Raw genomic sequence first — 12,459 nt, 5'->3', positions numbered from 1 at the left:
GGATCATTAAACGTCTACATAGACCTCAGTAGGACTGGGTTTTCTGTGTTTATACTCTCTAACTTTTTCGTTCCTTCTTCAGGGTAGAGATCCTGAACCCTCTGTACCCCATTTCATCCATCTCATAAATGATTTGATTCTGTCCTACCTTTGCATGAGTTCTGGAAATTGAACTTAGGTCACTAGGCTTGTTCACCAAGTGCCATTACTCACAGAACCATTTTGCCAGCCTACCTTTTGGATATTTTGCACAAGAAATACTGCTTTTTTATCATTTGAGGCTTATCACTTTGTTCCCTATACAGTATCCTGTCCACCATAAATAATGTATGCGTCATTAACATCTTGACTTTTAAAATGAATCGTCTGCAAAGTTTCTTTAGGCTGTGTAATGAAGGGAGCTCCATTTTTTTTTCTTTAAGTCTCACTGTTTTTCACAGTTAACACAGTACCTGACAAATATTCTACCAGGTCTCATCTCAATGTAATACTTCTGTGCTGGAAGATATGCTTATGTTTGAGCTCTGGCACATTATGGAATAGAAGGAGTTGCTTTAGGAGGATATGAGAAGTCAAGACTTGAGCTCTGGCTTATCTCAAATTACTCTTCTGTCCTGTGATTTAAGTCTACTAAGTTCTTTCAAGGACGCAGTGTCCCCGTGACTATGCTGAGGAAAAGCATGAGCTCTAGTCCTACCTTAACAGCCAGAGCTGCAGTGACTCCATGTCATGCCCATGTTAGGATGTCTGCCACCATTCAGGCATTGTTACCACCTGTTGTTTGTGTTTTGTTTTTTTTTATAGAGTGTGTATTCCTTAACATGGGAGAGTACTGATGACTATTACAAAATAAAAATCTATAGTTTAAATTTTCTGGCTTTGAACTGTAGAACTTTATATTATGTCAGGCGTAAGAATATAAAAGTAAGTTTGCTTACTTTACATTTCCCAGTGCACTGGGGTATTGGGCATGTAACTCTGGTAAAACTTGCTTCCTTCCTTCCTTCCTTCCTTCTTTCCTTCTTTCCTTCCTCCCTCCCTCCCTCCCTCCTTCCCTCCCTCCCTCTCTCCCTTCCTTCCTTTCTTCCTTCCTTCCTTACCTAGCACACACAAGTCCTTAGTTCCCATTCCCAGAACTGGGGGCAGATGAGGGGAGAGGGATCTACTGAGGGAGTTGGTCTAACTTCCATACTTTTATTTCTAGGCTTATCATGGTCACCATCAAGCCCTGGAAGTGTTGGTACAGTCTTTGTTAGATCTCGATGTAAGGAATAGTAGTGGCAGAACACCCTTAGATCTTGCAGCATTTAAGGGCCATGTTGAATGTGTGGATGTACTCATTAATCAGGGAGCTTCAATCCTCGTAAAAGATTACGTTTTGAAGAGAACACCTATCCATGCAGCAGGTATGCCAAATATTATACTTGATTTGCTACTTATGATCTTAATATACTTTTGTCCTGCTCCTGGTAATTATGTTTCCTACTTATGTTAAGTAAAGTAGTCAAATGATTGTATTCTGAAGGAATTTTAGATTAACTTGTACTCTAAATAGCAACCATTAATGTTTTAAAAATAAATCTTTTTATTTTTAACTTATTTGAGTTTCATTTGTATGAATGTTTTACCTGTATGAATATATATGTGTGCCACATATGTGCCTTGTGTTGACAAAAACTCGAAGGTGTCCGATCCCCCAGAGCTGGAGTTATGGGTGAGCCATTATGTCGGTGTTAGGGACCAAACCCAGGTCCTCTGCAAGAGTACCACATACTCTTGGCCACTAAGCCCTAATAGAGGTTTTTGCTTGTTTCACTAGTCTAGTACACGGCAGTAAATGCTTAAAAGTTTACAGAATGTTAACTTCTGCAAGAACTACCCCAGTTGTCATTTTATAATGGTGGCAATGTATGAAAAATGCAGGAATCTGTAACCAAGTTACTAGTGTGTGAGAAAAGACTGTCAAGGGGGAGGGAAACAATCAGAAATGACTAGTACCAGCAGTATAGAAATAGAAGACAGGGGCTGGGGATTTAGCTCAGTGGTAGAGCGCTTACCTAGGAAGCGCAAGGCAGGCCCTGGGTTCGGTCCCCAGCTCCGAAAAAAAGAACCAAAAAAAAAAAAAAAAGAAATAGAAGACACATATTTCCCAACTCTTTACAGGATTACTACAAGTCAAAGACTGGTACAATTGAAAGATAGTAGTCAAGCCAAGTGGTAGTGCCTCATGCCTTTAATCTCAGCACTCAGGAAGCAGAGGCAGGACCTCTTGAGTTAGAGGCTAGCCTGGTCTACAGAACAAGTTCCAGGACAGCCAGGACTAAACAGTGCTTTCTGTCTTGAAAAAACAGAAAGAAAGGAAAGAAAAAAGGAAAAGAGAGAATAAAAGAAAAATAGTAGTATGGTATTTTTCTTAGTTCCTATCTTTATGTAATCTGATTCAGTTCACTTTGTGTTTACGGAGCGATCTTTTAAGAAATCACTCAAATGTATTAAGTTCTACTCCTACTGTTTGGAATGTATACATTTTAGAAGACTATAGAAATATAGAACATACTGCTGCTCCTAGAGAAGCTTTAAAAATTATTGGATAGACAAAGGTTAGAAACAAATGTTTTAATGTAATTTAAACTCTCATAATAAGTATGTTTCTTAAAACTACCAAGTGGTATAAATAAATCATTTTCTATTCTGAATAAGAGCTGAGCCATATAAATCTTCATCTACAAAATTATATTGTAACCAGAGATATTTACAGAACTAATTAATAAAGCTTTAAACAGAATTTGTTGCCCCCACCCTTTGTGTGTGTGTGTGTGTGTGTGTGTGTGTGTGTGTGTGTGTGTGTGTGTGTGTGTTTATAAAACTCTTTGATCTGTCCCCAAGTTTATTACTAAGCTAAGAGCTGTTGCCAGGGTGCAGCATACAGACTGGGTGAGGGTGGTTTTGAGGGATAAGTTTCTATAGCGGACTTGAGTTTCGTGACTATGAGAAGGTACAGCAGTAAGGCTCAGGCTTCAGCCCAGCTGGTAGAGTGCTTACCTAGCATGTATGAAGCCCTGGTACACATAAAAGAGGGAGTGGTAGTATATGCTTATAGTGACAGGCAGAAAGGTCAGCAGTTCTGTCTCCAGTACCACATAAAGAAGGTGTGGTTGTATTCAGTTATGATTTCAGCACTTAGGAGGTAGAGGCAGAAAGATGAGAAGTTCACCCGTCGCTCTTCGATAAACAGTGAGTTTGAGGTTTGCCAAGCTCCATGAGTCTCTGTCTCAAAAAAAAAAAAAAAAAAAAAGTACTCTAGACAATTGGGCACCTAGTTTTCTCATTACTTTTTTGTGGGAGGGGCTTAGGAATCATAAAGACAGCCTTCCTTTCTGAATCATGTTGTCACTTGCATATTTCCCTACTTAAGTTTGTTGTGTGTGGCAGGACGTGATTTTTGCAGGAAATATAACATACCGTCAATGCTTCCTTCGACGTGGAGGGGTGGTTCTGCCTGCCAGTTAACCTTTAAGGTGTCCGAAAGCATTCTTTATAAAATATGTCATCTAGTATGTATGTGCCATTTGGAATTCTTTTCAGCTAAAAATCACCTAACGAAGTGTGTCCTGCTGGAGTCGATCCCACCCCAGAGAGTGGCACAGTCCCACCATGGGCGCTCCACACTGCCTTCCCTCTGCGTGCCGTCAGAGGCCTTACGACTGTTTGCTTTTGTGTCACAGGATCGCTGCTGCTGCTGCTTTACAGGGCCACTACTAGGATTTTAGAAAGAGGGCTTTCATTATCAGAATTAAAATTATCTGCCTTCTCAGTATCTTAGTGGTTGGCTCCAGACCTTGTACTCACCTTGCAGCTAATCACTAGAAAGGAAATCTGATAGGACTGGCTTGTCTGTGACTGGTCTGATGTAGTTGGCTTGATTGCACCCCTTGGCTGGAGACAGGTCACTCTTGTAAATAAAATGAGGAATCTGTCAGCAGAGAGGATGATGAAGGGATAGGTGTGGAGTATGTGTTTTACTTGCTGTGAACAGAAACAGCTCCCTTAAGAGCAAATATAGTATAAAACTACTTTGCACAAGTGCTGTCCTGGTGCTTAATGGATTCAGTGAAACTGTCCTAAAATTATATTCTGAAAGATATGCTTGCTCTACCTTTGTTATATTGTATTTATTAAAATTATTTTTTTAACTTTACAGCAACAAATGGTCATTCAGAATGCTTACGGTTATTAATAGGAAACGCAGAACCACAGAATGCAGTAGATATTCAAGATGGGAATGGACAGTAAGTTTCAATAGTTTGTAAATTTTTTTTGAGACAGCGTTTGAATATATAATCCAGGCCTCCATTCCATAATCTCATTGCCTCACCCTCTTTGATGCTGAGATTACAGTCATGTGCCACTATATTTGCTCTTAAATTGATGTTAAAATAACAAATATTCTAATACTTTGGGCCCTATTTTAGTAAATATATCAAAGTTTGTAACTGAAAATGTCAAACAGGTTTTCATTTAAATACACAAAGTTATGTCACAAAAGTACATATATGAAAAATAAAGCCATCACACCACTGCTGTTTTATAAGTGATAACACTAAGCCTAATTCTGTAATTGTTCAGGACACCTCTTATGCTGTCGGTTCTCAACGGGCACACGGACTGTGTATACTCACTACTGAATAAAGGAGCAAATGTAGATGCCAAAGATAAGTGGGGAAGGACTGCATTGCACAGAGGGGTGAGCCAAAATTAAACGTAAATACATTATGTGCCCTCCCCCCACACAGTGTAGTTAATACAGCCAAATTATTTTTGCAGGCAGTGACAGGCCATGAAGAGTGTGTAGACGCGTTACTTCAACATGGTGCTAAGTGCTTACTCCGGGACAGCAGGGGTCGGACACCCATACACTTGTCGGCAGCCTGTGGACACATTGGAGTTCTAGGAGCCCTTTTGCAGTCAGCAACATCCGTGGATGCGAATCCAGCCATAGTAGACAATCATGGGTATACAGCACTTCACTGGGCTTGCTACAATGGTTAAGTATCAGATAAACACCTGTATTGAGTAACTGCCTGCTAGGTACTAAGTAAAGGAAAAAAGGTCCTTTACCTTGCTAAAGAGAAGTCATTCATTTTCAGAAGTGTTTGAGATAAGCCTTTACAGTTTTTTTCTTTCAACTCATTGGGTGGATAGCTAATAATTATAGTACAGTAGCCAGATTGTCTCTGTGTCAAAGGAATTGCCATACATTGCCACTAAAGTTCAGTTTGTTTTTATAGTGTGAATTAACATTTTATGAGTCTAATATACTGAGAAAGTATCCACTGATGTGATTTTATGAAAATCTTTTTTTTGTTTGTTTGTTTGTTTGTTTGGTTTGATTTTTTAAGGCAGGGTTTCTCTTTGTAGACAAGGCTGGCCTCAAAGAATTAACTATATACTTACTAAGCTTAAAGTTTAGAATTTCAGTTTATATAGTCATATGCTTATATAATTTTGAGTATTTTGATTTTCATTTATTCCTTTCAAAAATTATCCAGCTTTTTGACTCTTAAGCACCCTCAGAAAGAACTCTCTGAAGTATAAGAGAAGTAGTGAGATTGTCGGCTTGGTTCCGCCCGGTGCTGATTCCTGGAGAGAGTAGTAGAGTAGTCCTTGCCAACTCAGATGACGGTGGCGCCCCTTGTCTCAGTCAGGGTTTGTGAGCTACAGCTATTGGTAATGTGTACACTGTTAACAGGAACTGAGAAGTTTAGAAATCGTCACAAGAATAGCGTTTGGAGGGACCCACAAAATGGCTCACCTAGTAAAGGTGCTTGCCACCAAGCCTGCCAACCTAGATTTGCTTCCTGGGAATCCGTAGGAAAGGAGAGAACCAGCTCCCAGGCTAAGAGAATCTCAAGTTTTGCTTGGGATTCATTATTTTGTTGGGTTTTTGTTTTATGTTTTTAAGGTTGCTTTTTTTTTAAAGACTCTCTGCATACTTCTCTCAGAAGTCAGTATATTTGCCCTTTTTTTAATAATACCTAGTGTTTTAGGAAATTGTCCTAAAGGTACATACCATTTATTAATTGAAAAGGAAAGTTGCAAAAATAAACTATTTGAGCTGTAAAAAATAAAAAGAAAAATAAGTGTACGGCCAGGTGTATATGCCTAGAAATTTTCTCGAGCTTTTGAGATCATTAGTTATATTAGTTATGGGCTAAGGAATGGAGATAGGTTCAAGCAGGGACTTAAACTTTTTCCTTCTAGGTACTTTTATGTATTTGAGATTGTTGCAAATATGTATTGTATTTTAATATCTAGTTCTTATGTACCTATTAGGTCATGAGACATGTGTGGAACTACTTCTAGAACAAGATGTTTTCCAGAAAATAGATGGAAATGCTTTTAGTCCACTGCATTGTGCCGTGTAAGTAAAGCCATAGTGAATCACATTTTCAAGAAACATTGTTCATTTTAAGAAACATCGTTACAGTGAGACTGATGACCTTGTTCTCTTGTCCAGGATCAATGACAATGAAGGAGCTGCTGAAATGCTTATTGATACTCTAGGAGCTAGCATTGTGAATGCCCCAGACTCAAAGGGAAGGTAGGATTCCAATTAGTATCATCCAGTATTACTTGCAATAAGAGGAAATACAGTAGCTGTCAACGTTCTTTTGAGAGCTTGTAGAGAACGCACAACTAATTGAAAACATGATTTTACAGATGTAAGTTATCATCTTAAAATTTTTACATTATTAGAGAATTTTAATTTTTATCACTTTATTTCAAAATATAAAGGTTACTCTCCTGTTTGAAGAAATTTATGATTTTAAACCAGAGAAAATTGCTTAAAAGTTAACAGTTTTCTAAATTGGATTACAGACTGAAAAGTCAGTGCAACAATGGTAATAAGTAATAGTTTGGGGGGTAAGCATTTCTTTTAGGTTTTCTTCAGTGATACGGTATTAGCAATCTTATGCAGGTCATCCTTATTTTAGACAATTGATAGTTGAAGATTTTTAGATTCTGTAGAGTACATATATGAAATAGAAATCAGTTCCATCGAGCTTGTTTCTTAGCAATGCCTTTGTAATGAAAACTGTTTGTTGTAAATTAAGGAATATTTGTTTCCAGTATGTGTGCCATTTAGCTTCTGTCCTCTATTTTACTGTGTCCCAGGACTCCTCTCCATGCTGCCGCCTTCACAGACCATGTGGAGTGTTTACAGCTGCTGCTCAGCCAGAACGCTCAGGTCAATTCTGCAGACTCTACGGGAAAAACCCCTCTCATGATGGCTGCAGAAAACGGACAAACCAATACAGTTGGTAAAGAAACTGGTTAGAGACGGCCAAGGCAGTAAACTGCCTCTGGTTTGAGCGTCAGCCTTGGTTACATTGTGTCTCTATAAGAAAGGAAACATTGTTTCGAGCCAAGCTTAGTTTGCTGCTATAAACTCAGCTGCCCAAGTACCTGTGAGAAGATTAGAAGTAGAAGGCCACGGCCGACTAAGTAGTAAAGCACAGCCCAAGAATTAAAGAAGGGAGAGGGGGCTGCGGCGTAAGAATTCTGTGTACTCTGTCCGCTGTGTGTGACTTAGATTTCCGGTGCTTCTCACCATCCCACACGTTCACGTTGGAGCACTGCCTTTGCTGCCTGAAAAGCTTTCTTTAGCTTTAACCTCAAGATTTAATAACATTGGCTGTGGAATCAGATTGCATGAGTAGGAGTCCTAGATCTAATTAGGTAGCCTCCTGCCTCAGTTCTTTGACTTGCAAAAAAAGAAAAATGACAGCATCTCCTTGAAAAAAATCATGTGAGGGTTGAATAAGTTCCTATAAATCTAGAGCATATAAAACAATGAAGTGTATTAATACTCCAAAGTGTTGATTATTGTATACAAGTTCCCTATAGTTATACAGTGATATGCATTATAGGGTTTATATGCAGTTAAGTATCTGTGGGAGGGATGTGTTCTGCTCCGTGTCTCCATGGTCCTACAGTGAGTCTCTGGTAGTCTAGGGAACGTTGGTAAGCCTCTGAACTGATGCGCTCTCTCCTCCAGAGATGCTGGTTAGCAGTGCCAGTGCAGATCTGACATTGCAGGACAAGAGCAAAAACACCGCCCTCCACCTGGCTTGTGGCAAGGTACGCGCATCAATTAAGGGTGGGCTCTCATGGTTACTGTTGGTTGGCCTTTTTCCAGTTCACCAAAACAAACACAAGCAGGAAGCAAACCTAATGATTACTTAGGTAGGGGTGACCTTACAGGGAGGGGAGTGTTGGCTCACTAGGTTTTCAAATTCAAGCTTAGCACTTCATATTGACTTGTCTTCTTATTTCCATTTCTAATACCTGTGAGTAAATACTTGACATTAGCCTAGAAAAATTGTGTATATGTGTAATATTGTATAAATATTAGAGATGGTTGGGTTTATATGTTTATTTTTAATTGTGTGATTTTTTTTTAAGAGCTATTTTCCACAATTTTAGGGTCATGAAACTAGTGCCTTGTTAATTCTGGAAAAGATAACAGATAGAAACCTCATCAATGCCACCAACGCAGCCTTGCAAACGTGAGTACTGGGTGTCTGACTAAATCTAGTGATCTCTACAATTTTAGAAAAAGGTAAATTCACTTTTAAAACTGACAAATAGATCAGTTATAAACCATTTAAAGAATAATTTTTTTTTTTTTTTTTGGTTCTTTTTTTCAGAGCTGGGGACCGAACCCAGGGCCTTGCGCTTCCTAGGCAAGCGCTTTACCACTGAGCTAAATCCCCAACCCCAAGAATAATTTTTATAATTGTCAGAACTCATTTCTGAAATCATATAGCTAAAAGCTCTAATATTTAAAATATTTTTTAGCTTTGCAACATTGTTACAATTTAAAATTACAACATTTAATATTGATTTTTTTCTCAGTCTGCTCATATAATTCTCTAAGGGAAGGTGGTGCTATTCTGTGTATTATCAAAATCAGCTGAAAAGTGCTGTTTCATACTAGCTGTATGAGGATAAGAAACTCTGTCTCTGTGAGAGTGTGTGTGTGTGTTTGTGTGAGATTGTGTGTGTGTGTGTGTATGTGTGTGTGTGTTATAAGCTTAAAAAGGTTTCAGAAAGAATCAGCCTTTTGAGTATAAGCAGTAAGACTCGAGTTGGACTGAGATTTTAAACCCATGTCTCCCATTGGTTTTAAAAAGAAGATTGGAATAGTTAACATTCTAGGTTTAGTCAAATCCCTCAAAGGTTCAAATGTTAGTCCCTGGGCCAGTAAACGTCTTTTAAAGACTATTTGAATTTGCGATACTGCAGAATAAAAGTTTATAGTCTTATAGTGTATTCATTAGCTTCATTTCTTAAAACAGTAAATTGAGACTGTTGCTCATCCAGTCCGATGGACACATGTATAAAATACTCCTGCACCTGGGATTCGGGAGCATTGTGGAAAAGGGGGCGGACAGATGGTGAGAGCCACAGAGCCAGGGAATATTTTGTAAGAGTGTGCCGTGTAGTAAGGTCAGAAGTTGCACCTATAAAATCTTGCCACAATGACTGCCTCAACGTGACCTCAACAAGGACAAAGACAGCTGTGCCAAAGTGGACCAGGGAAAGCCAGGAGGCTCAACCCCTTCCAAAAAACCACCACTAGTGCCTAAGGAATACCCAGAGTATGAATGCTCTTCTCTAGGGAAGAGTACATCAGTCAGCCCTTAAGACCATACAATAGATGCAAGTAACATACCAGCCCAGCAGGTAGTACATAGGAGTTTACTTGTATACACATGTAGACATGGCAGAGCAATAAATGAAAAAAAAGAGAGAGACTGCAAATTTGGAAGAAAGTAAAGAAGAATATATAGGAGGGGTCTAGAGGAAGGAAAGGGAAGGGGAAATGATGTAACCTCAAAAACACAAGAAATTTTATGTATATAATTTAAAAAAAGAATGTAGTTGATTTGGTTAACTCTTTGAATATGGAGTCTTAGAAGGTACAATGGATTTGATGAGGTCAGGAAACTACTACTGATGACCAAGGCTGTGCTTTCTGTGGAGGTGCTGTTCTCCCTCCTGTCTTCACTGACTGAGAGCTGGGGGAAGCTCAGGTTTGTATCTCTAGGTCTTCACGACTTGGCCAAGTGTTTGTTGACGGCCAGGTGTGTGTCTATGCGTTCACTACACATCAATGTACAATTTTCCCCACAGACCTCTGCATGTTGCTGCCCGAAATGGGCTAACAATGGTGGTCCAGGAGCTCCTGGGGAAAGGGGCAAGTGTGCTTGCCGTCGATGAGAACGGTAAGCAGGCTCCATGGCCGGCCCTTGGCCAGCTTCTTGGTGCATCTTTGAAGTAAAATGACGTTTAGTGGGTTTTATTATTGTGCAAAGACGAGTGTTGAAATTAATATTGAGGAGTTCTATGCAGTAGAGAAATAAGAGCAAGAGAAACAAAAAACGTATGTTTGATAGGTGAGCTCTGAATTCGCATATCTTATTTTAGATCAAGCTTGATATTTCCTATTTGCTCACCACTATTCTTCAAGCGTTTGTTCTTTTAACAGATATTTACCAAAGCCTGCTAATGTGTCTTATTTGTAGACAAAGCCAGTCCTTCTACTGTTAAATTCAATTCTGTCACTGTTTTCCTGTTAGAGATTATCACTTTAGCCATCACTCCCTATTAATGTCACTTTGTGTGTTTGTGATGTTGGAATCAAGTACTGTGAGCACTCTTCCACTGAACTGCACCCCCAAGCCTCCCTCCCCTCAACATAAAGATCTGCCACCTTAAAAATCACTGATCTCACAACCTCTACCAGCTGCTGCTCTGTCTTCCACTGCAGCAGGACTACTCAGGAACTGGCTTTCTGTAGGCAGGCAGGCCTCTGTCCCCACCACACTGTGAAACTTCTCGTCAGGGTTCCTGACGGTTCTCTACGGTGTCAGGTCAGATCGTGTTTCACTTGGCAGGCCAGTTTGAGCATGTGAGTGCTCCTTTCCTCTTGCTAAACTTTCTTCACTTGGCTTTTAGGGACTCCACACAAATGTTGGAGAGTCCTAAAGTCTCTAGTCCTTGCTGCTTTTCTTGTCTGTCTACCCTTGATTGTGAAAACTCCTTGCTGAGACTTGCCAACCTTTTATTTAGGAATGATCTTCCCCAGTGTCTGCATTCATGTCTGTCTAGCTGCTTAATTATAATACCATATAGATGTCTAATAGAACTGTCAGCCCTTTTTCCTTCCCCCCTGCAGACTTACCCTTCCAACAGCCCTCCTGTTTTCAGTTGTCAACAGTCCCCTTCTTCATAGCTTAAGGGATTGTCCTCAGTGTCTCATGCCCAGTGTGCAGCCCACCAGCTATGCTTCTGATTCTCCCTTTAAAGTAAGTCCACTGTCTGTCCTCTTCTAGGCTTCCTGCCCTCACAGGTAGTTCTTAAAACACATGAGAAATGTTTCTCCCATCTGTGTATTTATAGTTCTCACAGTAAACTGCAGAGTATCCCACTCCTTCCCAAGCCTGTTTCCTATCCCTGTCCTTTCTGTCCTGCTTTTCCCTTCCAGCTCCTCTGCCATGGAATCAGTACAGACATCATAATCCTTGTTTCAGCTCTGTCTTCTGCCTGGAGCACTCTGATCTGCAGGTGTTCTTTGATTAAATCCTTCACCTGTTTCAAATCATAACTCAAATTCCATCCTCTCGAAAGCTTAACCACTAACCTATTTGTGTCACAGATTTCTTAGTCCCAGTCAACCTGATCAGCGTTCTCTTGTTTTGAGTAAAACTATGTAACTTAGTAAATATAATGTGCTTTTTTCCATGTTGAAGTGTGTCTCCTCCATGAGAATGAGTATACACTCCGTAAGAGCAAAGGATCATCTTTGTTATCTGTGTTCACTGATTGTGTCTGTTAGAAGAGTTCAGGGTCCAGTGTCTGTGTAATTATGCCAGGACGTGTTAAGTTCTGAGGTGCCTGTGCAGAATAAGTATGACATAGGCTACTCCGTATACAGGCACATTAATGAGTCTTGACCCTTCCCTAAAGATCAGATGAGACATTTCAAAACAGCAAATAGAGAGGAAACCTTTTTTTTAATTGACAATTTTTTCCACATAATATATTTTGACCATTGCTCCCAGTTCTTCCCAGGTCTTACCTTCCTACCCACCCAATTTTATGTTCTCTCTCTCTCTCTCTCTCTCTCTCTCAATAGAAAACACAAACACACAAAATAACCAATAAGATAAAAAATGTCTAAAGCAAAATGGGACATAAAGTCCTACAAAATATAAAAAAAATTTTTTTTAAATACAAAAATAATAGTGGTTGACCAACTACTCGTGGACGTGGAGCCTGCCCTGGTGTGTGGTGGATGTACTCTGACACTCCGGTGGCTATAAGTTACAGATAGCTTCTTTGCTAAGGGATGGGGGCCTTGGGGTCATCCACCTCGTCTCTCTGTTTAAG

At 39.7% G+C, this 12,459-nt stretch overlaps 1 protein-coding gene across 17 annotated transcripts in view; it reads left to right on the top strand.

Annotated features, from left to right (window-relative positions):
- The window catches only part of Ankrd28 (ankyrin repeat domain 28), a 132,144-nt gene that overhangs the window by 112,826 nt on the left and 6,859 nt on the right, over positions 1 to 12,459 (top strand). For 16 of the 17 annotated variants that reach the window (XR_015639401.1, XR_015639398.1, XR_015639397.1 and 13 more), the window contains 10 exon segments: positions 1,205 to 1,406; positions 4,202 to 4,289; positions 4,627 to 4,744; positions 4,825 to 5,044; positions 6,334 to 6,421; positions 6,518 to 6,601; positions 7,177 to 7,322; positions 8,060 to 8,142; positions 8,488 to 8,570; positions 10,201 to 10,292. Coding sequence is in view for 9 of the 17 variants with exons in the window: in XM_087588187.1 (XP_087444313.1) it covers positions 1,205 to 1,406; positions 4,202 to 4,289; positions 4,627 to 4,744; positions 4,825 to 5,044; positions 6,334 to 6,421; positions 6,518 to 6,601; positions 7,177 to 7,322; positions 8,060 to 8,142; positions 8,488 to 8,570; positions 10,201 to 10,292 (1,204 nt within the window). In the remaining 8 variants the exon portion in view is untranslated. 17 annotated transcript variants of the gene reach the window in all.

This window comes from Rattus norvegicus, chromosome 16, assembly GCF_021556685.1.
Source record: "Rattus norvegicus strain SHRSP/BbbUtx chromosome 16, alternate assembly SHRSP_T2T, whole genome shotgun sequence".
Taxonomy (NCBI): Eukaryota; Metazoa; Chordata; class Mammalia; order Rodentia; family Muridae; genus Rattus; species Rattus norvegicus.
This window is presented reverse-complemented; position numbering and strand designations above follow the sequence as displayed.